At 34.2% G+C, this 26,316-nt stretch overlaps 4 protein-coding genes across 5 annotated transcripts; all 4 read left to right on the forward strand.

Moving 5' to 3' along the window:
* Nucleotides 1-7,519: 7,519 nt before the first annotated feature.
* Nucleotides 7,520-8,817, forward strand: LOC110620320 (protein LURP-one-related 8). The gene is made up of 2 exons (XM_021764009.2): nucleotides 7,520-7,899; nucleotides 7,993-8,817. The coding sequence occupies exons 1-2, from the start codon at nucleotides 7,621-7,623 to the stop codon at nucleotides 8,377-8,379; spliced, it is 666 nt and encodes a 221-aa protein (XP_021619701.1). The 5' UTR covers nucleotides 7,520-7,620; the 3' UTR covers nucleotides 8,380-8,817.
* A 4,953-nt stretch (nucleotides 8,818-13,770) lies between these two features.
* On the forward strand, nucleotides 13,771-18,071 carry LOC110620860 (2,3-bisphosphoglycerate-independent phosphoglycerate mutase). 2 transcript variants are annotated; one of them, XM_021764792.2, is made up of 10 exons: nucleotides 13,771-13,926; nucleotides 14,056-14,242; nucleotides 14,391-14,518; nucleotides 15,077-15,227; nucleotides 15,327-15,530; nucleotides 15,838-16,262; nucleotides 16,532-16,724; nucleotides 16,813-16,908; nucleotides 17,309-17,464; nucleotides 17,695-18,071. In XM_021764792.2, the coding sequence occupies exons 2-10, from the start codon at nucleotides 14,078-14,080 to the stop codon at nucleotides 17,854-17,856; spliced, it is 1,680 nt and encodes a 559-aa protein (XP_021620484.1). In that variant the 5' UTR covers nucleotides 13,771-13,926; nucleotides 14,056-14,077; the 3' UTR covers nucleotides 17,857-18,071. The 2 variants fall into 2 exon arrangements, with proteins under 2 accessions (XP_021620484.1, XP_021620486.1); XM_021764794.2 differs by having other exon boundaries at nucleotides 13,773-13,926; nucleotides 14,072-14,242.
* A 1,711-nt stretch (nucleotides 18,072-19,782) lies between these two features.
* On the forward strand, nucleotides 19,783-22,288 carry LOC110620861 (cyclin-dependent kinase B1-2). Its single transcript, XM_021764795.2, has 4 exons — nucleotides 19,783-20,545; nucleotides 20,709-20,778; nucleotides 21,128-21,266; nucleotides 21,950-22,288. The coding sequence occupies exons 1-4, from the start codon at nucleotides 19,897-19,899 to the stop codon at nucleotides 22,040-22,042; spliced, it is 951 nt and encodes a 316-aa protein (XP_021620487.1). The 5' UTR covers nucleotides 19,783-19,896; the 3' UTR covers nucleotides 22,043-22,288.
* A 559-nt stretch (nucleotides 22,289-22,847) lies between these two features.
* Nucleotides 22,848-24,770, forward strand: LOC110620417 (serine/threonine-protein phosphatase PP1 isozyme 1). The gene is made up of 3 exons (XM_021764145.2): nucleotides 22,848-23,459; nucleotides 23,592-24,151; nucleotides 24,273-24,770. Exons 1-3 carry the CDS (start codon nucleotides 23,291-23,293, stop codon nucleotides 24,447-24,449), a joined length of 906 nt encoding a protein of 301 aa, XP_021619837.1. The 5' UTR covers nucleotides 22,848-23,290; the 3' UTR covers nucleotides 24,450-24,770.
* Nucleotides 24,771-26,316: the final 1,546 nt, after the last annotated feature.

Here is a 26,316-nt window from a genome sequence, read left to right on the forward strand (position 1 = left end):
TCCCAAACAGAGACGAAACTCATGCATGTTCGGCGGCACCTTCGGCGGCCGAAAGTCTCGGACAGAGCCGAAACTCCCACTTTCGGGGGCAGGCTTCGGCAGCCTAAAGCTGCCTCCCAAGCTGGTTCGGCGGCCGAAAGTGCCTTCGGCTGCCGAACCTGGTTTCTGCCAAAGGGCAGAAACTTGGTTCTTCATGCCCATTTCAACCCCCTACACAACCAATCATGCAAAACCCTATTCTACAACATGCATACTCAAGCATACAAGCTCCTAGGGCCTCAAACTAACTTAAACCCCAGCTACAACACTTCAACACACACAAACAACATACATTGATCATCAAAACATCAAAACCCATAAACTCATCAACAAGCCTAAACATGCATCTCTACCCATAAAACAACTTAAAACTTACTTAAAACATATAAGGAGCTTAAGATCGGCTCTTACCTCTTGAAGATCGAGAGGGAGACGACCTAAACTTGGAGATCCACGAAAATGAGCTCCTGGGTTCCCAAAGCTCCAAAACTTGTTTCAAAAGTTTAAAACCTTCAATGCAAGCTTAAAACTCAAGAAAAATGGTGGGGATTTGAAGGAAAAACACTAGATTGGGAAGAGGGAGGTCGGAAGCTAGCTGTGGCCGAAAATGGGAGAAAGCTCGCCCATTTCGGCTAAGTGACCCTTTTATAGTGGCTGGCCAGACCACGTTCGGGGGCCGAACTTGCCTCCGCATACATGCCATGTTCGGCGGCCGAACTTGACTTTCGGCGGCCGAACCTGGGCTTCCCTTACTCATGCTTTCGGGGGCCTAACGTGCCTCCAAAACGCATGCATGTTCGGCGGCCGAACTTGACTTTCGGCGGCCGAACCTGGGTTTTCCTCCAAAGACTTTTCATGCAAAAACTCATTTAATTTTTATACTTAAAACCATGAAATACCTTAAAACATTTTATGAAAACATATTTCCACCCTACTAGAGGCTTCCGACATCCGAGATTCCACCGGACGGTAGGAATTCCGATACCGGAGTCTAGCCGGGTATTACAATTTCAGTGATTGTTTTAAGATGTTTTAGGGAGTTTTTGGGGAGTAGTCTAGAGTCATGTTCATGTATGTTTGGTCCCTCATTTGAAGTCCACCTGTGTAGGTTCGGACCTGAGGAACCGAGGACCCCAGCAGTGAGATAGCTGCTTCAGTGTCTTGTCAGAGCTAGCCTGAGGTGAGTAGAATGGATCTTTACGTTTCAAAGCAAATAAATTTAGAGCATGTTCATGCATCACGAATGCCATGTGATATATTAGGTTGTTTGCACTAGAATTCACGAATATGTTGCATTGCATAATATAATGTTGATGTGGATGGGTGTTGAATGATCCATAAGCCCTCGTATGATGACATGATATGATATGATATGGTATGGTATGTAAGACCAGTGAGGCCCATTCTACGCCTCTGGTACTATGTAAGAGAAAGACCAGTGAGGCCCATGCTACGCCCCTGGCACTATTGGAATGTGTAGAGGGCTATTGGTGACAAGTCTATCCTTGATGTGATTTGTTTGTGATGTGATGCATTTCATGAAAGCATGAATTTTAAATATAATGTTTTACTATTCTGCTCACTGGGCTCTAGTAGCTCACCCCATTCCCTTAATCCCCCAGGTTTGCAGGTACGGGATAGATCAGGAAGTCAACAAGAGTAAAGTCATGTTTATGTAATAGCTAAATGTGGACATGAAAATAATGTAATGTAAAGTACAATATAGTAATGTAATGTAATGTTAAGAATTGTATTAAGGATAGAATTGTGCTTGGCCCTAGAGTGTGTTAATCCCTTTTTGGTACATGATCCTTTAATGAAATGTTTTATTGATGTTTATGTAATCCAAGCTTAATGTATGATATGTTGCCCCATTGGAGCATTTGATGAGGGCTCCAGTGTGGAGTTTTATGTTTATGAGTTTGTGCATGCACAGGTTAAGCTTGGTAAATGAAAGAAAAAGTTTAATATTTTATGTATATGTTTGATCATGTATGGGATTTAACAGATATACAGGATGTATGTTAGGCTTGCTACGGGTCCCGGCGGCCTTATGCCGATCTGGATCCTAGCGCCGATAGCAGTCCGGTTTTCGGGTCGTTACAAATCAAATCCTTCAATTCTTTACCCTTAAATTTGTTTCTAAAATTGGTGTACGTGTGCCTAACATATAGTCTATGCTCAGAGTTTGGAAATATTTCAGAAATGACATTCAGTAATCCTTAGTACACCAGCCAATAATTGAATACAATAAAATTAACTACATATTAGTATACCATAAGGAAATAAAATTAACAATTACAAAATTTAATAGAAGTGCAAATATAAAATTACCTTTTGCCTATCATCATGAAAGCCCAATGATGGTTGTTTTGCATTTTTAAATCTTCTTTTAATTGCTCCATGAACCAATGCCATGTGTCTGTACACTCTCTCAGCACAACTGTATATGCTATAGGGAAGATACAATCATTAGGATCTATTGCCACTACTAATAGTAACTGGCCACCATATGTACCTTCCAACCAACACCCAGTCACACATATCATTAGCCTAGAATCACTCCTAAAGGCATTCTTAAAGGCTACCAAGTAAATATATATGCCTTGAAACATTCATTTCTCCTCTTTAAAAACTATAGAACTCCCAGGATTAGCCTTTAAAAGCTCACATTTATAATCATGCAGTCTTTCATATTATAATGCCTCCTTTCCATATATCATTTTGAGAGCAATCTCCTTTGATCTCCATGCCTTAATTCTGGTAATAGTGTAACTGTAATCTTCCATTAATCTTGATACTATTCCATTTACACTCCAATTCATGTATGTCCTAAATGTTTCCAAGTAATGATTAGTAATCCATTGACTAGTTACATGAAAATTCTTAAATATTTTACCACAGTTGTGCTCAAGATAAGCAGATTTGATTTGCATTCCTTTGTCAAGTGGATCTTTAGGATGTAGCCTGCTAGCCCAAATCCTCCGTGGATAATATACTTTTTTACACCTAGCCTGTACCTTCAATAAGGCATTCACAGGAAAGTGAATTTGGAACCTTTTGTTTTTATGCCATATGCCTTATATGCATATTTGAATTCCTCTTTATTTGAAAAGATCATACTCACTTTGAAGGTTGGATCTCTAATATTTTTTTTTCCATGCTAAATTCAGGAAACCTCATTGTCATTTCATCATCAGAATCTGTCTCACTATAAAAAGCTTCAGATGGAGCATATTCAGAATCACCTTCATCTACTTCAAAAGTAAAATTGGTATCAATAACAAATGGTCTTACTGTCTCCCAGGGGCGGAGGGAGGGTACGACAAGGGGGGGCACGTGCCGTACCGGCGACCGGAAAATACTTTGAAAGGGGATGAAGGTATCGCAGCGACACAGTCGGTGGTGCCGCAGCGGCGCAGCCGGTGGTGCCCTACCAAAGGGAAGCTCCTGGCTCCGCCACTACTGTCTCCCTACTACCTATAGGCCTACCATGTTGTGAGCCATCATTGAACTCATTAAAGACAGTTTGAACATCATCTTCTTCTTCTTTCATGTTGTAATCATTATCCATAAAATCAAATTCATGTAGACTCTCCTCCTCACCTACCTTCACATGAGCCTCCTCTCCAGTATTCTCATTCACAGTAACATTCTCATTTTCCATGCCATTACCCTCCTCTCCATTATTCATTGATAATATTATTTAAAAAACCATCAAACCTGTCATTATCCATAAATACTGAATATGAATAATCATTCACAGAAAATGTATCATGTTCAAAATTCCTGACATCCTCATTAACTTTACAATGCCCCTCTTGTTCACCCTCTGACTCATTAATTTCCCCAATAGGTTGATTTTTATATGAGCATTGATCTGCATCATTACCTTCACCCTCATTGCTTCTTAATAATTCACTCTCTATCTCATTAACTTGGACTACAGGTTGATTTTTATGTGAATTTTGAGCAGTAGAATTATTTGCATCTATTTAAGGACCACACAGAAGTAATGGTGCTCTTCTTTTATATTTTTTCTTTGAAACCGTATAAAGAGATTTTCTTCTTCAATCTCTTCTAAAACAACACCCTTGCTTTTATATTTCATTGCTTCTCTTTTAAATTCTTTTTTCAAATCATCTACTATCAAATGCTCAACATATACTTCTATAGTTCTCCCTTCCACAACATGTCCACACATAAATATAATATCCTTATCACTCCCTAATACTCTAATACCATCCCTATAATCACTGTCAGAAACCCTTCAAAAATACCTCAGTGTTCCCTCCAACTTTAAAACTTGACAAATTTTATCAATTCTTACCAATGACATCATATCACTTTGACATTTTTCAATTGGCCAATAATCTTCATCAAAGTATGAGTACTCACCCTTAACTCCCCAACCATGTAAATTCATTGTAAATTTTACAAAACCACCAACTCCTGCTATTATCTTTTGTAACTAACAAGTTTCAATACTCTCAAAAACTTCTTTTTACTATACAAATACCATTTAAAAAAAAACCATAAGCAAAATGAGTTATATTGAGAATCACAGGTTTGCATTCTAAACCAGTACAGGAAAAAGTGTGCGTACCTAGATATCGAATGAACCCCTTATACAAATGCTCCTCTTTGATTTTTGATTCGGCAATGACCAGATGAAGAAAAAAGAAGAAGAACAGATAGAAGATACAAAACGTAATTTGTAAGGCACTTCTTCACTTGGAAATATGGGATAATGGAAAAAAGTTAAGTTATAAACATGAGACTTGGGATTTGTGAATCTCACGCAAAAAGATGTTTAAAGCCTCTAATGTGGTAAAGTAATTTAATTTTCAAAATTTTTAAGCCACGTATGATATACCATGTGTATGCTTCGTTGAAAATTTGACTGAAAACTAATCCGAGATATTGTTTCGATTAATTATTTAAATATTGATGATTTTTTTGAAACAAATTGAAGTTCAGTGACCGCCATAAAACAGTAATCTAAATTCAGTGATCATGAGTAAAAATTACCCTTTCAACTCTATAAAAAAAATTAATTACTTTTAACATAAAAGTGTTAATTTCAAAACAAATAGAATTTATTTTTTGTCTACAAATAATTGATTTTAAATGAAGAGTTAGAGTGTAGTATTTTAAACAAGCGGAGGAGAAAGATGGGACGGTGGAATATTATTAAAGGCTAAGGCTAACAGTGCAGAGAGAATATAATATTCTGTTGGTTTTATAATTTTTATATATATTAAGAAATTTTTTAATTTTTAATTATATTTATTTTAAAAATATTAAATTTATTATGTTTTGAGAAGTTTTTTACAATTGATATAAAATTAAATAGAATAATAATAATAAATTTATATATTATTATTATAAAAAATATAATAATAATTTTAAAATAATTAAAAATATATAAATAAATAATAATTTTAAATAATTAAAAATATAAATAAAAATTATGAAAAAAAAAATATTTTATATTTTTAATATTAAAAAAAAATCTAACAAGCTTATGGGTAATAGCCTAACACTCAGGATTCGTTTTAGTTGGGTTTAAAAGTTGAAATTACTTATTTAATGGTTATGAGTATATAATTTAAAGGTTAAATTTTTTTTCTTTGCGCAATTAATAAATTTATTATTATTATTTTTTAAAAAAAAAAGAAAAGCTATTGCAGATGAGCGTCTGTATCAATTGTCACCATGACTATGTCTCCACCTCTTTCCTCCATTTTAACGCCTCCCCCTCTCTCTCCTTAGATTCTTTTATTTGTTTATTAATTTAATTTAAATTAAATAAGCATCCAATCCAATCCTCTTCCAACTATGCCTGTCTACTCCCTACTCCATCCATTAACCCAATTGTTAATTTTGCATAGAACTTTCTACTCTATACTTAGGCGGCCATTTCAGATGTTGAACATATATATATAAAAAGTTTTATATATTCTACCTCTAAATTATGAATTGGTTAATTTAACTAATTAGTTTTTCGCTGTATTTAAAATATATGCTTTTTATATTGAGTTTTTCAAATATAAAAACTCTAAAACTTACTTCACAAAAAATCTATGATTTTTTATTTAAATTATAAAATAAAAATCTTCGTCATAAAATATAAATTTTAAAATCATTCATTTTTTAATAGAAAAATGAGATAAATATTTTTTGTTATATAATACTCAATAATCATTTAAAATATAAAAAATCATTTAAAATATGAAAAAATCATTAAAGAAAAAGAGAGCAGCAATGGAGGGAGGGTTAGGGTCCACCATTAAGCATCTACAGTGATAGGGCAGGGCAGGGCGGGCGGGCTAGCAGCTACCGCCCCAAAATGATTGTGAAGGAAGCTTTGTTTGCACCGCAGGTATTAATTTGTCCTGCCTTGTTGCTCTGCTCTTCACATTATTTTACTCTTTTATTTTTATTTTTATTTTCATTTGAATCTTATTCGTCTCCGATTTTGACATTTCCATTGTCATCTACCTTTTATAACTGTGCCGCGTGTCCTCTCATTTTCTTTCTTTATTCATTATGTCATTCTTCTATTTATATTAATTTATACTAAGGTTGCAATTATGTTAATGATATTTTCAAATGTTAGCTTCACTAGTAAGTCTATTCATTTTTATATTCTTCATTATTTTAATTTATTTTTTTAATATATTATTTAATTTCGAAATTCATTATGACAAATCTATTAATAATTTTAAACGCCCTTTTTCAATTTTTTTATATTTATTATGTTAATCTTAAATATATTATTTAATATTAAACATAATTTCAACTATAAAAATCAAAATTAAAATTGTAGCTATCACCATTCCGTGTTGACTCTCTATCATGATATAAGGTTAATTATCAATAACAAAAATAATAATATAAAAAATGCTTTAATTTATTGGAGATATCTATCACTAAACTACCAAATGCAAGGGCAGAATTGTCTTTTTGATAAGAATAACATCATAATTAAACAATTAATTATTCAAGAGTACCCTTCTAAATTGAAAGTGGCTCCATGCCATTGGAGGAGCCGCATAAACCGCCCACTCCAATCACATAATTAATCATAATATTTTATTAATTATGAGATTAACAATGTTAATTAATTAATTAATTAATTATTATAAGACTTGGTATTAGAAAATATCTAAGCAAAGAGTGGACAGCCGTTCGTTTCTCCACCACGAATTGGTCCTCGGCCACCACGTTTTATGTTTGATTTTCATTTTTTCTATTTATTTTAAGCGTCCAATTAAAATATTTTAATCTCTTATCATTGTTGACATCTTTTATATATTTATATTCATCCTCATCGCCTCTTATCATTAATTTAATAATTAATTAACTTACCAATCTAATTTATATTATTAATTTATATGTTCGTCTTGTTGCTCTTGTCACGGCATCGTTTCACTCTCCTAGCTTCCTCCTCCACTATATATAAGCTATAGGTGCTCTTGACTTTAGCACCACCAATTCTCTATCAACAATAGAAAATTTTCTCTCCTTCTCCTTCTCCTTCTTCTTTCCCCTCAAATTTTGAGGCTAGAAACAGTAATGATGACGAAGGTACATCCTAACTTCGCTGCTACGGTCACAGACACCGTTGCCATCAAAGAAACGACGATCAAGTCATATGCTAATTTAAACGCAGATGATGTTACGTTAACTGTTTGGAAGAAGTCTTTGCTTTTCAACTGTAATGGATTTACTGTGTATGATGCCAAAGGAAACCTTGTTTTTAGGGTAGATAATTACATGGCTGGTTCCGGTACTAATGGTGAAATCGTTCTCATGGATGCTGGCGGCAAGTCTCTCCTCACCATTCGCCGCAAGGTTCATAATAATCTGTGAATTCAGTACCTTCAATTTGAAGTTCATTTATATGTTTGCTTTGTTCTAATACTATTTATTTATTAAATGTATCAGAGACTGAGTCTGACAGATAATTGGCTAGTGTATGATGGAGAAACAGTGGTGAATCCTCTCTTCTCGGTGAAGAAGCACATGAACATCCTTAACAATAAGTGTTTAGCTCATGTAAGCTCAGGTACAACTAGTAATAAAATCGCTAATGGAAAGAACATAGTGTATGAAATAGAAGGATCCTACACACAACGGAGCTGTGCAGTGTATGATGAGAAAAGGAGAATGGTGGCAGAAATCAAGCAGAAAGAGGCAGTTGGAGGAGTGGCGTTTGGTATTGACGTGTTTCGGCTTATTGTAGGGCCACAAATGGACACATCGATAGCCATGGCTATCGTTATCCTCCTTGACCAGATGTTCGGTTCTTCTAAACGCTTTTCCACATATTAGATGCAAATATAAATCAAAATGAGTTAGTATAGTGAATAGATCCTTACATCGCTGAGGATCACTATAGGAATCAAGAACTCGTAGCAGCACCAAGTCTGCTGCCAACCCTACATCCATTACCATTAGAAGTCCTTTTTATGCAAATTCTCAAATCCCCATTTTCTATCTTTTTTTTCTTACTTTTATGGGGTATTTAGCTTGGTTTTTTCCTTTTAAATAAAAAACCAAGTTATAAGTAGAGATGTACATGCATTTTTATCTTCAACAAAACAAAAATTTTCTTTTACTTTTTTCAGTTTTTTAGGGGCTGGAGTGTGTGGAGTCTCTTTTCGTTTGATGTAATGTAATGCTATTTTCTCTTTGTAGAAATTCAAAATAAAATTGGATTGATTTCCAATGAGACTTGATTTAATAAAAAAAAGTTAGTTTAGAATATTACATCTTTGATTTTGTTAAATTGATTACTAATTGTGAATAAAAACCTAATAAATTTGGTTAGATTTTAAAAAGAATGGAATCAAAATTAGCAGGAGGCGAATTTAACTTAATTAAAATACCAAACATGGAAAAAAAGATATTTATTAAATGAAGCAAAACAATTTCATAATTATATAGCTGAGCTTCCTATCTATCATCCTGTGCCATAGATGAAACAAGATTCTAACTTGTTTTAATTAAAATGTTTTTGTTTATATTTTCATTTTGAATGCATTAAAAAGATTGAATTAGGTTGAAATATTTTGTTTTATTATTATTTTTATTAATTTTGGGAGGAATAATATTTAAACATGTTAATATGAAAATATTGATCGATGGTGTTGGTTAACAGGATCATCAGGGTTGATTTTTATGCATACTTTTGGTTCCAGTAATTCTGATTTAATTAAATTTTGATTTGGTTTGGAGCTCAATTTAGCAATTTAACAGTTTAAAAATAGTTCAAATCGGATTGAATACCATGTTAAACCACCGTCTGAATTGATTTGATTTAAAATTTACAAAGATAGGCAGATAGCAGACCAAAACTGGCCCCCTCCAAATCAATTCTGATGCGATTTTAGCCTGTTAACCGTTTACTGATTTCATTCTTATTTTGCCCTAGCCCAGAGTTTGGCCGGGTCTCATTCTGAAAGGAAGGAAAAGACCTGAGATAATATTTGGGCCTTGGCCCAAAATTACAAATTTTGCTCTATTAACCATTTTTAAAATATATAATTTGCATATTATATACACATGTAATATATAATTAAATAGCTAAGTCATTTAATTTGATTTAGTAGAGGAAGGGTTGGGTCTCCTTCCCCAAATTATCCTTATAAAAAATATAGAAAATAATAGTTGGGCCTCCATAAATTTTATTAATTTTTTTTTTTTTGCTTTTGAGATTGAAATATTTTATGTAAATGTTTTTTTAAATTTAAATTTAAATTTTAAAATATATTTTTATGTAAATTATTAAATTAAAATTTATAAATTAAATAAATTTGAATATTTTTTGGAACAATACTAATTAATTTGAGATAAATTCAAGTAATTTAAAACAAGATTTTACTGGATTTATGATACATTTAATGTGTTAAATGTATTAAATAGGGTAGATTCATACGAGCAATTCTATCACTATAAATTGATAAATTACAACAAACACAATGACCGTTGTATATGGATCTTGCAGGAAATCAGCAACTAGAATATTTTTAAAGTATTAGTAACAATCTTAAAATTTTATTCAAAAAATCAACTGTTTTTTTTTTAAATAGTGATTTCATGAATTAACTAACAAAAAATGGTGAACGAAAACAGTGGTTTTTGACATTAACCCAGCCCAGCCCAGCCCTGGGTGGGTGATGATGCCTCTATGCATGCATCTACCAGTTGTGGGCATAATAGAAAACAATTTCAGAAGAAGAATGAATGCTTATGCCTTCGTCACTTACAGAGTCAACCAACCACGTAAGACTCCCTCACCACTCCTTATTAAGCATTTCTTCGAACAGCATGCGCGCATGCTTTTTTATTCAATATTTTAAATGAAATCATATTGCTGGCTTATATCATTTGCTTACCGTTTATTGTTTTACATTTCGTTATATAAAATAATTGTATGAATTTTTTTATAATAGCAAAAAATTTATATTAGGACTCTATAATTTCTAAGCACTATTTGATTTGATGATATTTGTATTTCTAATATAACAATCACCAAATCAGAAAGTCATTCAATAAAACAATTTAATTGAATGTTTACATAGTTTTTATTTTGTTTGAAATGAATATTGTAAGTTAAAAAATAATTACACTCCGAGACTTAGTCTGGTGGAAAGTGCATCCTTGTAACCTTGTGAGGTCAAAGGTTCAACCCCCACCCCTAGGGGAGAGCGTTTTTTGGTTTAAACCGAAAAACCGAACCGAACCGATTAATTTCGGTTTTTCGGTTCGGTTAATCGGTATGATCGGTTTGGTTCGGTTAGTATTTTTAAAATTTTTCGGTTTTCGGTTCGGTTCGGTTTAAATATGTTAAATAACCGATCAAACCGAAAAACCGATTTGGCAAGGCCCAAGCCCATGCCTGAGCCCGAGCCCTCCCCCTGGCCTGACCTATCGAAGCGGCTTCAGCAGCCCAACCCCATCCATCGAACCCCTTCATTCATCCCGTTCCCGTTCTCTACATTCTGCAGTCTCCTCTCTTCTCTCGAACCCTATTCCCCCCCGAACCCCTATTCTCTCTCTCGATTCTCGAATCCCGATTCCTCCCCCTGGCCTCTCTTTCTCTTTCTCGTCGACCTCCGACCGCCGACCGTCGACCGTCGACCATCAACCTCTTTCCCGTCGATTTGGTGAGTTTCGCCGCCGACCGTCGACCGTCGACCATCAACCTCTTTCCCGTCGATTTGGTGAGTTTCGCCGCCGACCGTGGACTGATCTCTTGAGAGCAGAGGTACTACCGCTTTTCAGCTTATTCTACCTAATGTTTCATATGATTAAAATTTCATTAAACAATAAAAAAGGTTCATGGTTGGATGGGTTCAGGTAGTGTGCAGATAGTGGTAAATAGGTTTGGGATGCAGAGAGATTTTGGTTTTGTTTGCCTTTTTATTTGTTCCCTTTCTTTCTTTGTATTGTGAATTTTTAATGAGCCAATAGATATGAGCATGTGCTCATCTGAAGCTGACTGCTTCTTCCATATGTATACGAGAAGAGCTGAGGTTCCCATTTGGGATTTCTTTTTTCTGCTTCAATCAATTACGAATTACTGCAATTTTTCTTTCTTTCTTTTTTCTGATATATCAATTTTCTCATCTGAAAATGTTTAGAATGTTTATTAAATTATTTTTTTTGAAATTAAAAATAAAAAATTAAAAAAAAAAAATTTCGGTTTGAACCGAACCGAACCGATTTTTATCGGTTCGATTCGATTCGGTTATACCTTCAGAATCCGTTTTTTCGGTTTTTAAAATTTCAGCAAATCGGTTTTCGGTTTTATCGGTTCGGTTCGGTTCCGAACCGAACCGACCGATTGCACAGGGCTACCCACCCCTATTTAAAAAAAAAAGTTAAAAAATAATTAAATTCATTTATTTTACACACAAAATTGTTTAAAAAAAACATTAAACAAAGAGGATTCTTAGAGAGAAATATAAGCCTGTTTAGGAATGCTAATTCAATTATGGTTAGGAATTACTACAATTGATGTTAAGGAAAATAGATGTGCTTTAAAAAATTTTATCAGGAAGTATTAAAACTAATTTAAATTTTATATTTTTAAAAATTAAATAATCTACCATCATTTAAAATTATATATATAATTTTTTTTAAAAAATTACTACTTAATTCTTATATATATAAAAATTTATTAATTGATTTTTTAATTTTAAAAATTATCTTAAAATATTTTTGATATTTTAAAAAATTTACTGATTTATTTTAATCGTTAAATATTATAAACAAATTTAAAATAATTTTAATACGAAATAATTAATTAATAAAATTTTTAAAAATTTAAAAAGCCAACTTATAAATTTTTTAAAATTATATGAATTAAATAATAAATTATTTTATGAAAAAATTAATGAAAAAATTTTTAAAATATAAAAAAATTTTAATATATTTTTAAAATTAAAAAACTAATTATTAAATTTTTTTTGAAATTTTTTTTTCCTACCTTCCACAAATGTGCTATTACTTGCCAATTTTAGAATAGAAGGTAGACTTAAAAAAACTTAAGCAGAAAATGTGTTCGGTGTGGAAAGATAGAAAGACTATCTGTTGCACCTAACCTTTGAAACAGACGGGTCTCTGATCTCCAGCTGTCGAAATCCTTTTTTTTCCCGAGTAAAATGTGATACTAAAAATAAAAAAACTGATGTTCAAAATTTGCTTCGCCGGAGTATGCCACATAATTTAATACAAGTGATAAAATAATTATCACATTGCAAATTCTTTTTTTTTATGCTTAATTTTTATATCTTTATAAAAAAATTAATTCATATTATTAAACATTAATTCTTTTTAAGCATTTTCAACTTCAAATTATTAAAATTTTAAATTGTATAAAAAATAATTATTTAAAACTATTTTTTGTTAGATTTATAAAAAATTTTATAAATTTTTTTATACCTTTTTCTTACAATTAAAAAAAAAATTCTAATTTTAAAACATAAACATAAATATTAAATAGTAAAATAGTTATCTTAATTAAAAAAAAATAGTAAACTAATTGTCTAACTGAGTTTTAAAAAAGTGTCTAACTCAACAAAAATTCTAAAAAGTTGCCACAAAGCAAATTATTTATTAGTCTTAATTATTTTTTATTTTATATTTAAAAATTTAAGTTATCTTGTTAAATATTATTTTTATCTAAATAATTTTAAACAAGTATTCAATCTAATAAAAAATATTATACATAGAGAATGCTTATTATTTCAAAAAATAAATATTCAATCTAATACAAGATATAACAAAAAAATATTATACATAGAAATACAACTAGTCTCATATTAAAAATAAATTATTATTTCAAAACAATTACAAAAATAAATTATTAAATTAAAATTCGTTGTTGAAATATTTATTTATTTATTTATTTGAATAGGTTGAATATTTATTCTTCTATGCAGCTAAATTTGGAAAAACATATATATAGAAAATTTTAGTCGTTTCAAATGTTTAACGGCGTCAAATATATGGCTGGTGAGTTGGTGACGCCGTGAGGGGCAATGAAGAAAAACTAGGGGATAAACCGGAATATTCGTTTTTTTTTTTTAAGATAATAAAAGTAACCACTTAAAAATGCGACAATTTTTTCTAGAAAAGTCACGTGGAACGCACGACGAGACGAAGGCAGTTATACTTTGAAATGTCCAAAGACGAAAAGCCAAGTGTACCCTTAAACCTAGCCTGACCGTTAACCAACGGCGGAACTCTAACTCCTACTTTATCACTTTATTAACCCACGGATCCTCAAAGCAAGTGGTTTTCGGTTTTCTCTGTATATCGCTGCTTGATTTTGATCAGCCCAAGGCTTTAATATCGGTCAATTCTGTTCAGGTGAGGCTGTAATGCAATTGGGTTTTGGACTTTGCTGTTGATTGTTCTGTGGTTTCGTTTCATTTGATTTATCATTGTGTGTATATCTGGCGGAGTTTAGATTTGTTGCTCATTTGATTTTATTCATAGATCTTTTTTGAGATAGATTGAGATGGGGAGCTCTGGACAATTCACATGGAAGCTGGCGGATCATCCAAAGCTTCCCAAGGAGAAGATTATTGCAATGGTAGTTTTGGATGGTTGGGGTGAGGCTAACCCTGATGAATATAACTGTATCCACGTTGCTGAGACTCCCACCATGGACTCCTTCAAAAAGGTATTCTTCTATTGCGGATCTCAGTTTAATGAGCGATTCATTGATGATAGCTTCTTAAAATTTGGATTCATTTGTCTGTTTTCTATTAGGGGTTTTTTGAATTTGTAGCAAACAATCATTTGATATTGTTTATCATGGTTCTGCGCAGACTGCTCCTGAGAAGTGGAGATTGATTAGGGCTCATGGTACCGCTGTGGGTCTTCCGACTGAAGATGATATGGGCAACAGTGAAGTTGGTCACAATGCTCTTGGCGCTGGACGCATTTTTGCTCAAGGGTATGCTTCTCTTCCCTCTTCCTTCTTATGTTATTAGATCTAATGGATATCATAAGTAAATGGAATGTATACAGAATCTGATAGCTGAATTTAATGCATTATGCAAAGAGAATGCTTAGTTTAGGTTATGGTTTTTACTTGCATTGGCTGGGTGGTGCGATTTGATGAAAGTTTGAGAAGTCTGAACTTAAATTTAAAATTCATTTTAGGTGAAACTTTCTAATTAGATTCTTCTAGTTCTGAGGGAAACAATGAAAGCTTCTTAATGGTTTCTTTATATGCCAGTCATTGTGCATTCTCTTTTTGGCTTCTTATTTTCTGAAGTGTCTCAAGAGCATCAGCAATTCATTGAATTTGTTTGCAAGTGGTTACTTAATCTGCCTAACTGATATGTTAGCTGCTAGCAATACTCATTTTCTTATACAGTTCTTTTTTCTCATTCATAAGATTTTAAGAATGATAAAAACATGAATGGACTTCTAAATATGTACTCTTAGTGACATATATGGCTTTATCAACTTAGCATCAGGTTTGAGAATTTAATTCTTTTTAATGCAGTGCAAAGCTTGTTGACCTTGCTCTTGCCTCTGGAAAAATCTTTGAAGGAGAGGGATTTAAGTATATAAAGGAATCTTTTGCAACCAATACTTTACACCTTATTGGCTTACTAAGTGATGGAGGAGTTCACTCCAGGCTTGATCAGTTGCAGGCGAGTTTGTAATTGAGGAGTTTTTGTGATCTCTCTATTGCCAGAGTCCTTGTTCGTAAATTATATTTATTCATCATCCATTTTTCTATTTCTATGCAGTTGTTGCTAAAAGGTGCTGCTGAACGTGGTGCTAAAAGAATCCGAGTTCATGTTCTTACTGATGGACGTGATGTTATAGATGGTACAAGTGTTGGCTTTGTAGAAACTCTTGATAAAGATCTAGCAATTTTACGTGAAAAAGGTGTTGATGCACAGATTGCATCTGGTGGAGGCCGCATGCATGTTACAATGGATCGTTATGAGGTATTTTGTCCAAATTTTAAGAACTTGTGCACAACTTTTCTCCCCCCCCCCCTTTTGAAGTTGTGTGCTCTTGAATTTTCACATTTACCTATATACCTTTGAATCACATCCCCAAAAAGGAATTGGGATGGGTAAAGTTGAATGAATGATGTAACTGAATAGAAATTTGCAGGTAAGGTTGTATGCCTTCACAAAGGACCAACTGCTAATATCATCCCTGGCGATTCTGGTCACTGGGACGAGACCTAACTGAAAGATTTGGTGTCCTACCCATTTATTTATCAATTCTTTCTGTGTTCTTTTGCAGAATGACTGGAATGTTGTGAAACGAGGATGGGATGCTCAGGTCCTTGGTGAAGCCCCACATAAGTTTCGAAATGCTCTTGAAGCTGTCAAGAAACTAAGGGAAGAACCCAAAGCCAATGACCAGTACTTACCTCCTTTTGTCATTGTTGATGAGAACGGCAAGCCAGTGGGCCCAATTGTGGATGGTGATGCTGTTGTCACATTCAACTTCCGTGCAGATCGTATGGTTATGATTGCCAAGGCGCTTGAATATGAGAAGTTTGACAAATTTGACAGAGTCAGATTCCCTAAAATCCGTTATGCTGGAATGCTCGAGTATGATGGCGAGTTGAAGCTTCCAAGCCATTACCTTGTATCACCACCAGAGATAGAAAAAACTTCTGGTGAATATTTAGTCCATAATGGTGTTCGCACATTCGCTTGCAGGTGAGCCAGCACCAGCAATATCTTATTTTTATAATACACTATGCCAAAATGCTCTTTCTTCCTTTAGGAAGGAAAGATAAACTTTCTTTGGAGTTATATCTTGGTGGAATAGTTAAAAAATGGTTGGTGATTTAATTTTTCGCAGGACTTGATAAGAACCTCAATGAGTATAGTTGGTTGTAAAAGTTACTTCCCCAGTTAACTCTATCCTGCATGAGATTTTAGGCCTCATAATAAATATTTTAATGAATGGATTTGTTATGTAACAGTGAGACTGTCAAATTTGGTCATGTCACTTTCTTCTGGAATGGAAATCGTTCTGGATGTTTTAACCCAGAAATGGAGGAATATGTTGAAATTCCCAGTGATGTTGGAATCACATTCAACGTCAAACCAAAGATGAAGGCACTAGAGATTGCAGAGAAGGCAAGGGATGCTATCCTCAGCCGCAAATTCCACCAGGTAATTATTGTACTATCATGTGCTAAAATAGACATTAATACTGCAGTTCATGTAGAACTAATAACCTTTGCTTTACATATCTCTTTAGGTTCGTGTCAACCTACCAAATGGTGACATGGTTGGACATACAGGAGATATTGATGCCACAGTTGTGGCATGCAAGGCTGCTGATGATGCTGTCAAGGTATATCTGATCTTTATTAAATTTATGCTGCCATTGTTTCAGAGTGTTGAATTAATTGAATATGCATGTTTGGATTTTCATCTGATGATTGAAAATCCCATTTCAGTTTCTTGTTTCTTTTTTTGGAAGAAAAGTAGAGCTAGTAATTGAAATCATAATCTGTTGTAGAAGTGATAATTTCAAAAAAATCACTACACATTTATGGTGCATATGATTTTCTGATTTGGTTAAAAAGAATAAGATTTATCATAAAAGTTCTAGCTTCTTATTTGGGTTTTGATAATTTTGCAAGTACCGCTTGAGATAATAACTCCAAATGGATTGCTAATTATGTTTTGAAAGTAGACATAAGATGTAATGTCACTGCCTTTCTGCTAACTAAAGAGACTTTTGATTGCAGATGATCATTGATGCTATAGAGCAAGTTGGTGGAATATATGTTGTCACTGCAGATCATGGCAATGCTGAGGACATGGTGAAGAGGGACAAGTCTGGGAAACCAGCTGTTGATAAGAGTGGCAAAATTCAGATACTAACGTCACACACGCTTCAGCCAGTAAGTTTATTTAGCTTATTGTCTATAAAATATAAATTTATGGGAAACCAATTAAATGAAATGTAGATGTCCTATGCATGATGATAGATGAGGAACTAGAGTACATGGATATGAGAATGATGAAATCTAAGTATATTGATACACTCCTCAGGAAGGAAACATGGAGAGTTTATCCATCTCGCGATGTTGATTCAATCACTCCAATTTTATTTTATTTTTTTCTCTTCTAGGTGCCCATTGCCATTGGAGGTCCTGGATTGGCAGCAGGTGTCAGATTCCGGAATGATGTTCCCAGCGGTGGACTTGCTAATGTGGCTGCAACAGTGATAAATCTCCATGGATTTGAGGCACCTGGTGACTACGAGCCTACTCTGATTGAAGTAGTGGATTGACGTAAAACGTATAAATTCACGTTAGTTTTGCTTAAATATTGATCAGAAACTGCACAATGCAAAAGCCTGGCTACGCTGGGCATATTCTCTGGATAAATAAGCAATTTTGAGTTTGCTTGTGGGGTGTTGGCCTCCCTATTTTGGATTTTTGTATGCATTACTCATTAATTATATGGAATTGAATTAATAGTGTACTTCAGATGCACTTTCAGGAATGCTGTGTTTATTTTTGCTGCGTAATGCATACTTTCATCTACAAATATAATGGTAGCCATGCTTCACTAGCAAGAAATATTTAACATTAATGTTTTCTGAAAAATAATTTTTTTTTTTTTTTTTACGTTTTGATCTCTTGGGAAAATGGAAAATCGTGATAAGAGGGACCGCATGTCTTTTTCTTTTTCCTTCTTTTTAAAAATAATGAAGCATGATAAATAATTATTATTTGATTGCCAATGGCATAGGTTCAAGCCCACAGGGAGTTGATTCTTCTGTCAACTCCGACTCGAACTGAGGGTGGCCAGCGGATCTGTCCGGTTGTGTCTGAATTACGGGTCTGATCTTTGGAAGGACCAACATTTTACTTTGGGAGCGATTTTTTTTTTTTTTTTTTCCTTTCAGAAGAATGTAAGATTTTTAAAAAGGTCTAAACAAAGTTTTAATGCTGACAAAAAAAAAAAAAACCCTATGTTAAAACTCTTCATATTCTACATCTAAATGTATAGTAAATTATGGAGTTTCCTTTTATTTTAGTTTTAGTTTAGGTTTTTATTTTTATTTAACTCAATCTAAAATAAATCCAATAGTTGAAATTTATTTTAATAAAATATGATATTTGAGATAAAACGATTCTTATTTCAATTTTATTTTGATTCAAGAAGGGAAAAAAGTCTAATATTAATTAAAACTTCTGAAATTTTAATTCATATTAACTTAATTTTTTAAAAAAGTGATGTGCATAGAAATATAAATATGAGTAATATAAATAAAATAAAACATGTCATATGTTCAATAATTATTATGTTCATTAGTTTGTTTCCCACTAATGTAAATGTATTTGATAGTACTCGAACAAAAGAAGAAAATAAAAATTGGAAAAAAAATCTAAATTTTTGTGTAAATTTTTAATTATATCTATTTTTTAATTTTTATATAGAATAATTAAACCTATAAAATTCAAATTCATTGTATTCATGTCTTTAAATTAATTTTGACTAAAAAGAAATTTATCTATTTTTGTGGGCTTATAAATTTTTTGTCACCATTTTGAATTGAAAAATTCAAATGATTGTCGTATAAAAAAAACATAAAAAAATATATATGTTGCACTTTTTAAAAATTACATTGCACTATTGATAAAATTAAAAAATAATTTTCGTTAATCAATATAAGAAATAGTGAAAGTAAGATTATGATAAAGATTAATTGTGATTTCATGCAAGATTATTTAACTTAAATGAGAAGTGTTCGTGTATTTTATTATGGGTTTAGTTCGACCTTTAACCAAAGTTTTAGTGGAACTATTGTGAAGAAAATTTGAACAAATTGAGGTGAATTATTAGTTAAAAAATTTAATTATGTAGTAATTTAAATTAAAAAAAATATCACCTATTATATTAGATGAATAAATTTTTATTTATTAAAATTAATTTAGAAAAATGGATACAATTATTATTAATATATATTAAAGATTTAGTTATTTTATACAAAATTAGAAAAATAAATATAATTAAAAATTTATACAAAAGGTTAGATTATTTAGTCAAAAAGGCCTTTATTTAATAATAATAATAAAAAAAAGGAAATAGCAGTGCAGGCGAGGTAATAATAGAAGATTTTTTAAAATTCAAATGAAAGAGAAATGAGCATGACGCTCCCATCCGTTAGATTAGATCTGGGCCAGTATTCTCCCTCCCTGTCTTATAAATTTGAATTTCAAAATCCTCACGAAACCCACCCCTTTTCCTCTCTCGCCCTTCAGAGACAACCGTTGCAAACTTCAATTCTAGGGTTTACTGAAGATAGTGAGAGAAGCCAGCCATGGAAAAGTATGAGAAGCTCGAGAAGGTCGGCGAAGGCACCTACGGCAAGGTCTACAAGGCCAAGGACAAAACCACAGGCCAACTCGTCGCTCTCAAGAAAACCAGACTAGAGATGGATGAGGAAGGCATTCCTCCCACCGCTCTCCGTGAGGTCTCCTTGCTTCAGATGCTCTCTCAGTCTCTTTATGTCGTTCGTCTCCTCTCCGTCGAGTATGTCGATGCTAATGCCTCCGCTGTCACCGATGATGACAAGGAAAATTCCATTTCTAAGTCTAATCTCTACTTGGTCTTTGAGTATCTTGACACTGATCTCAAGAAGTTTATTGATTCGCACCGCAAATGCCCTAACCCTAGGCCTCTTGCTTCTGGTCTAATTCAAAGCTTCCTCTTTCAGCTCTGTAAGGGTGTTGCCCACTGCCATAGCCATGGTGTCCTCCACCGCGATCTCAAGCCCCAGAACCTTCTCCTAGATCAGGATAAGGGTATTCTCAAAATCGCCGACCTTGGCCTTGGTCGTGCTTTCACCGTCCCTCTCAAAAGCTACACCCACGAGATCGTTACTCTCTGGTATCGGGCTCCTGAGGTCTTGCTCGGTTCCACTCATTATTCTACCGCTGTCGATATGTGGTCCGTTGGTTGCATATTCGGTAATTCGGATTTTCACCTTCCAACCCTTATTCATTCTTTTTACCTTGTTCGATGAAATTCTTTATCAAACATTTCTGGGTTTGCTAGAGTGGCATTCATTTAGTGGAATTCTTGCCTGCCATCTCTTGTTTGGGGCCTTAACTTGTGTTAACTGTTTTTCAGCTGAAATGGTCAGAAGGCAAGCTCTGTTTCCTGGTGACTCTGAGTTTCAGCAGTTGCTTCATATTTTCAGGTAGTAATTTAAGCCTTTGATTGTGTTGCTTGCTACTTCCTTTGTATTTTTGTTTTCGAGTTACAAGTCCTTTAACTCGTATTTCCTTTACTAGTTAACAACTTTGCAGAATTGTAACACGATCCATAATGGTTTTATTCAAGGCTGATTATTTAATGCAGGTCCTGGCCCATATTTTGATTTCTCATATCTTCAGGACTGATTATTTAACTCATAGTTTTCTGCTAGCCCTGCGCAGTTCTCATGTATCTATTTTCTATTTGTTCCGTTACCACGTCATTCTAGTCCCCATCTCCTATTATCAATCATGGCCATGATTATAATCTTCATTTCTTGATTCCCATTGAAGGTTGTTAGGAACGCCAACTGAAAAGCAATGGCCAGGAGTAACTGCTCTGCGTGATTGGCATGTCTATCCACAGTGGGAGCCTCAAAACCTGGCACGCGCTGTTCCAGCACTTGGACCTGAGGGTGTTGACCTTCTATCGGTAACTGCTAGTTCTTTTACTGGATTTCTTAATTGTAAGCGTCTAGGAAACTAAAGGCAACTTGAAAGTAATAGTGTTCAAAATATGATCTTAACGATCGTACATTAGATTTTCTTTTCAGTTTCTAATGAAGAGTAATGTGGCATGCTAAAGATTATAAAGAATATGCACGGCTAGACTTGTTGTGATTTTATTTTTGACCTATCATAATGTTGAGAAAAGTTATGAATTTATGATGACTAAATCTTACGAGAATCATGAGCTTGCTAGTTCTATTGACCTTATTCGATCTGGTGCTTTAACTCAGACGTGGAGCGGCTGAAGTGCGACACTCTTCTTAAAATAGGATATGGATGCCAATCTGACTTTGATCTTTCATAATTATCAAAAAGTTGATGATCGTGAAGTCAGAAACCTGGCCCTAGAAACTGGCATTACTCATTACGGGGTGGAGCTGATCTTGTAGTATGCTGGTTTAAATGTTGTCGTAATTCGTTTGTGTTTCTTGGTAGCTATTGTCCTCGATCTAACACCAGGAATGAGGGGAAAACAAATGTATAACAGTTTTATCCATTTTACTACCACTGCACTATACGTGTGTGCTTGTGTGTTCGGGAACCACATCTAGTTGGCCCTGTTATGTTTGCTTCACTAACACTTTTTTCTCTTCTTGGGTTGTGCAGAAGATGCTTAAATATGATCCAGCTGAAAGAATATCAGCCAAAGCAGCTATGGATCATCCCTATTTTGACAACCTTGACAAGTCTCAATTTTGAAGTTGCTGCATGGACAATGGACGTTGTATCTTTATCCTTGGATTGTATTTTAGAAATGTGCTTCTTCTATGTAGTGAAACCTTGCCCAAAAGCTGCATTGGTTCATCATCTTGGTGATTTAACAATTGCACTTTATCATATGATACCTATACCTGTATGCTGAAATGAAATCTTTGTTCAAGTGACTTTATAGCACTCTCAAAACTGTTAGATACCAGCGAATGAAATTGAAGTTTTATTTTATGATATTAAAAATTGTTTAATTTCGTAGAGAAGAAATTGAAATGTGCTTCATAGGATTTGTTTCGTGGACTCAGCTGCTGCACTCGGAGTAGATATCAATTATTACTCGTTCTGCATTACCGATATATTGGAATCACAAATTTGATTATTGGTATCATTTGCAATATCTTCCGTAGGGGGAAAAAGAAACTTTTATGTTTATGCTTGTCTTTGGTTTCTGGATTTGCTTAGCCTGGTTCTGATTAATGGAATTTGAATTTTCATGTCGGCTGAGAAACAAGATCAATTTCAAAAAAAAAAAAAAAGAATGTGACATTATATTCGTTACTCATGTTTATCTAATGATTTTATTATCAATTTTATTTATAAGAATTATGAATTCCTCCTAGTCAAAATTAAATAAATAAAAAAGTGTGAAAAAAATTGTTGTACTAAATTGAATGATTATTTTATTAAAAAAATATATCTTAAGATTAGCTTATATAAAAATAATTTTAAAAAATTAAATTATAAATTTATCCTAAAATGAAAAGTCTATGGGGTAACCATTGAAGTCGGGGAAAATGGATGGAATTGGAAGCTTATTCTTCACTTGGAAATCCATTAGTTGGCAAAAGCTGAGCCTCATGAGCCCAACTGCAAAAAACTAAAAACGGTCAAAATTTTCTATATTCTGCTACAAATCGTCTGCCCCTCTTCCACCCAACCTCCAAAAATATCTCAACTCCACCGCTTCTTCTGCAATCTCTCTCTCTCCCTCTCTCTAGATGATGAGATTCAGTTTTCATGTATCAAGAAATCAAGAATACACACATAAATCAGACATGGCTTACTGTTGTTCACTTTTCTGAGTTCTTTCTATACTCATTTCTTGGATTACAATGCCAACATGTTCTATGTATCAAGAAGGAAGAGACAATAACCAGATAGCAAGAACCCACCATCAAAATTAGAAGGAAGGAAACAAAAGAGCAAGAGGAGTGAAGAAATCTCCTCTTGGATCGAATGGAAGGATTGGAAGGGATAATACATAGGTTATTGGAAGGAAGGAATAATAGAGGGAAACGTATTCAGCTTACGGAGGCTGAAATAAAAAACCTTTGTCTCGCTGCCAAACAAGTCTTCCTCGCTCAGCCTGTTCTTCTTGAACTTGAAGCTCCCATCAACATTTGTGGTATACAGTATCTAATTATTCTTCCCTTCTCTCTTTTCTTGTTCATATGGGTAGCTTTAATACTTGAAAAAAAATGAACTTTCCTCTCCAAATTGCTTGTTACTATCTGTTTTTTTTTTTTTTTTTCTGCAGGAGACATTCACGGCCAATATCCGGATCTCTTGCGGCTGTTTGAATCTGGTGGGTTTCCGCCAGATTCTAACTACCTCTTTCTTGGAGATTATGTAGATAGAGGTAAACAAAGTATAGAGACTATATGTCTCCTCCTAGCTTACAAGCTGAAGTTCCCAGACAACATCTTCCTCCTCAGAGGGAATCATGAATGTGCATCTATCAACAGAATATATGGATTTTATGATGAGTGCAAGCGCCGTTTCAACGTCCGTCTGTGGAAAACTTTTACTGAATGCTTCAATTGTTTACCAGTAGCTGCAGTGGTGGATGAGAAAATTTTATGCATGCATGGTGGACTTTCACCAGAAATGGAGAGCTTGGATCAGATCAGATCTATAGAAAGGCCAGTGGACGTGCCTGATCAGGGCCTTCTATGTGATCTCCTATGGGCTGATCCTGATAAAGAAATCAAAGGGTGGGGTGAAAATGATAGGGGTGTCTCTTATACCTTTGGAGCTGATAAAGTGGCTGAATTCTTGAAGAAACATGATCTTGATCTCATATGCCGAGCCCACCAGGTCTTCATTCTCTATCATTCTACACTAGTTGCTAGCTTATGGTTTGAGAATTTGTGTTACTGCTTAACTGTCATTTTCAAACAATGGCTAAAAGAAATAATTTTTGTTTGTCTGAAAATAGGTAGTTGAAGATGGGTATGAATTCTTTGCAGATAGGCAGTTGGTTACTATATTCTCAGCACCAAACTACTGTGGAGAATTTAACAATGCAGGTGCACTTATGTGCGTCAATGAAAGTTTGCTCTGCTCATTTCAGATTCTGAAGCCCTGCAAAGGAAAAGCAGAACAACAGGAATAGTTGTCTTGTGGAGCAACAGGGAAGCACCTCTCGTCCACCATAGTCAAATTAGCTAGTGTTCTCTCTTTTGACGTGTACAATATTCATCTTCCAATTCAAAACAAGCCTCTATTCATAGGTTGATTCATGTAATTGAAATAATTTTAGAAAAAGAAAAAGAAAAAGCTGTGTATATAATACCTTAAAGGTGCAACTGTTGGTTTGTACCTTCGAAACAAATAAGTGGGTGCATATTCCCTCTGTTCCTCCAAGTTCATTGCCTGCTTAAGACATTCTTTGTGCAAAAGCTTCCAAATAAGTCATTGCATTATTTTTTTTTTCTTCTTCTTCTTCATATGCCATTTTCCTCCTTTACCCTTTTCTTGAATGAGTTTTCATTTCCTGAATATCTTGCACAAGCTTTGGCAAATCAACAAAATGCATAACATCTGGTTAAGTAAAGCTTGGTAGCTTTTAGTGAAATTGTCAAGAAGTGATGATACAACATGTTTAGCTTTTAGTGAAATTGTCAAGAAGTGATAATGCAATATTTTCTCTTTTTTTCCCCGGTTCACTTATCAGGTTTCACAAGCTGAATCATTCATCTTGCCAATAATGAGCTTTTCGTGAGAAGGGAATTTCTTGAATATTTTTCTCACTACAGATTCTTTGGTTTAGGGGGTCAGGCAATGAGAGTCGATCTCTCACTGGATACACATGCTCCTGATGCCAATTGGCAAAGAGGAATCGACTAACATTAATACATTTCACAGTACAATACTAACTGCATTTACGCAAACCGGTTAACGAAATCTCTAATACCTGGAAAAAGAAAATGGCAACGGATAATGGCTGGGTTTCAGTTACTCAAACCCAATACGCTGATCCACCTATGTAAGGGCGATCCAGACCCCACACCGGCAGAACGGACAGAGCAGAGTTTGAGCCCAACTTGAAGGCATCTAGTTTAACTGATTTGATGGGTCAGTTAGGCAACAAACTCCTACACATCTGGATCATGTCAACACAGGCACCGGAGGGAATTAAATGGTCGTCTGACGATAAGAAAAGATGCAGTATTTCCGTACGTACGACCCTGTGTAATGACGACATATTGTACTGTAATAAGGCGATAGTTATACGTTACTAGAGGATAAAAGGGAAAAAAGAATAAAAGAAAGGAGGCATGAGCCATTCGGGCTAAGTTCACAACACATACCCTAATCCAACTTTCTATTAGATCTCAGAATATCAATTGGCACCGTCTGAGGAAACAAATGTGTAATACTCGGCTAGACTCCGGTACCGGAATTCCTACCGTTCGGTGGAATTTCGAATGTCGGAGACCTCTAGAAGGGTAAAACCATATTTTCATGAAATGTTTTAATGTTTTTGATGATTTTAAGAAAAGAGGAAATGAGTTTTTGAATAAAAACACCCTTAGAGGAAACTCAGGTTCGGCCGCCGAAACTCAAAGTTCGGCCGCCGAACATGCATGCACTTTGGAGTGCTTTAGGCCCCCGAAGGCATAAGTGAGGAAAGTCCAGGTTCGGCCGCCGAACATGGCATGCATGCGGAGGCACTTTCGGCCCCCGAACGTGGCCTGACCAGCCACTATAAAAGGGTCCCTTAGCCGAAAACGGGCGAGCTTTTTCCCCATTTTCGGCCAAGGTGAGTCCTTCCGCCATTCCTCACCATCCCTGAGTTCTTTCCTTCAAATCTTTCAAGTTTTTCACAAGCTTTTGCTTTGTTTTGAAGATTTTCGAGTTTAAAGCAAGTTTTGGAGCTTTGAGGTTCAAGAACTCAAAATCTCCCACCTTCGAGTTTAGGACGTCTCTCTCTCGATCTTCAAGAGGTAAGAGCCGATCTTAAGCTCATTTCATGTTTA

Source organism: Manihot esculenta, chromosome 8 (assembly GCF_001659605.2).
Source record: "Manihot esculenta cultivar AM560-2 chromosome 8, M.esculenta_v8, whole genome shotgun sequence".
NCBI classification, from domain to species: Eukaryota; Viridiplantae; Streptophyta; class Magnoliopsida; order Malpighiales; family Euphorbiaceae; genus Manihot; species Manihot esculenta.

Bases quoted from the DNA above. Each gene is read 5' to 3' on its own strand.
- LOC110620320 (XM_021764009.2), top strand. From the start codon at position 7,621: ATGATGACGAAGGTACATCCTAACTTCGCTGCTACGGTCACAGACACC. The intron at 7,900-7,992 runs GTTCATAATAAT...TAAATGTATCAG, and splicing joins TCCTCACCATTCGCCGCAAG to AGACTGAGTCTGACAGATAA.
- LOC110620860 (XM_021764792.2), top strand. From the start codon at position 14,078: ATGGGGAGCTCTGGACAATTCACATGGAAGCTGGCGGATCATCCAAAG. The intron at 15,531-15,837 runs GTATTTTGTCCA...GTTCTTTTGCAG, and splicing joins TTACAATGGATCGTTATGAG to AATGACTGGAATGTTGTGAA. The intron at 16,725-16,812 runs GTAATTATTGTA...ATATCTCTTTAG, and splicing joins TCAGCCGCAAATTCCACCAG to GTTCGTGTCAACCTACCAAA.
- LOC110620861 (XM_021764795.2), top strand. From the start codon at position 19,897: ATGGAAAAGTATGAGAAGCTCGAGAAGGTCGGCGAAGGCACCTACGGC. The intron at 20,546-20,708 runs GTAATTCGGATT...ACTGTTTTTCAG, and splicing joins GTCCGTTGGTTGCATATTCG to CTGAAATGGTCAGAAGGCAA. The intron at 20,779-21,127 runs GTAGTAATTTAA...TTCCCATTGAAG, and splicing joins CAGTTGCTTCATATTTTCAG to GTTGTTAGGAACGCCAACTG.
- LOC110620417 (XM_021764145.2), top strand. From the start codon at position 23,291: ATGGAAGGATTGGAAGGGATAATACATAGGTTATTGGAAGGAAGGAAT. The intron at 23,460-23,591 runs GTATACAGTATC...TTTTTTCTGCAG, and splicing joins AGCTCCCATCAACATTTGTG to GAGACATTCACGGCCAATAT. The intron at 24,152-24,272 runs GTCTTCATTCTC...GTCTGAAAATAG, and splicing joins TCATATGCCGAGCCCACCAG to GTAGTTGAAGATGGGTATGA.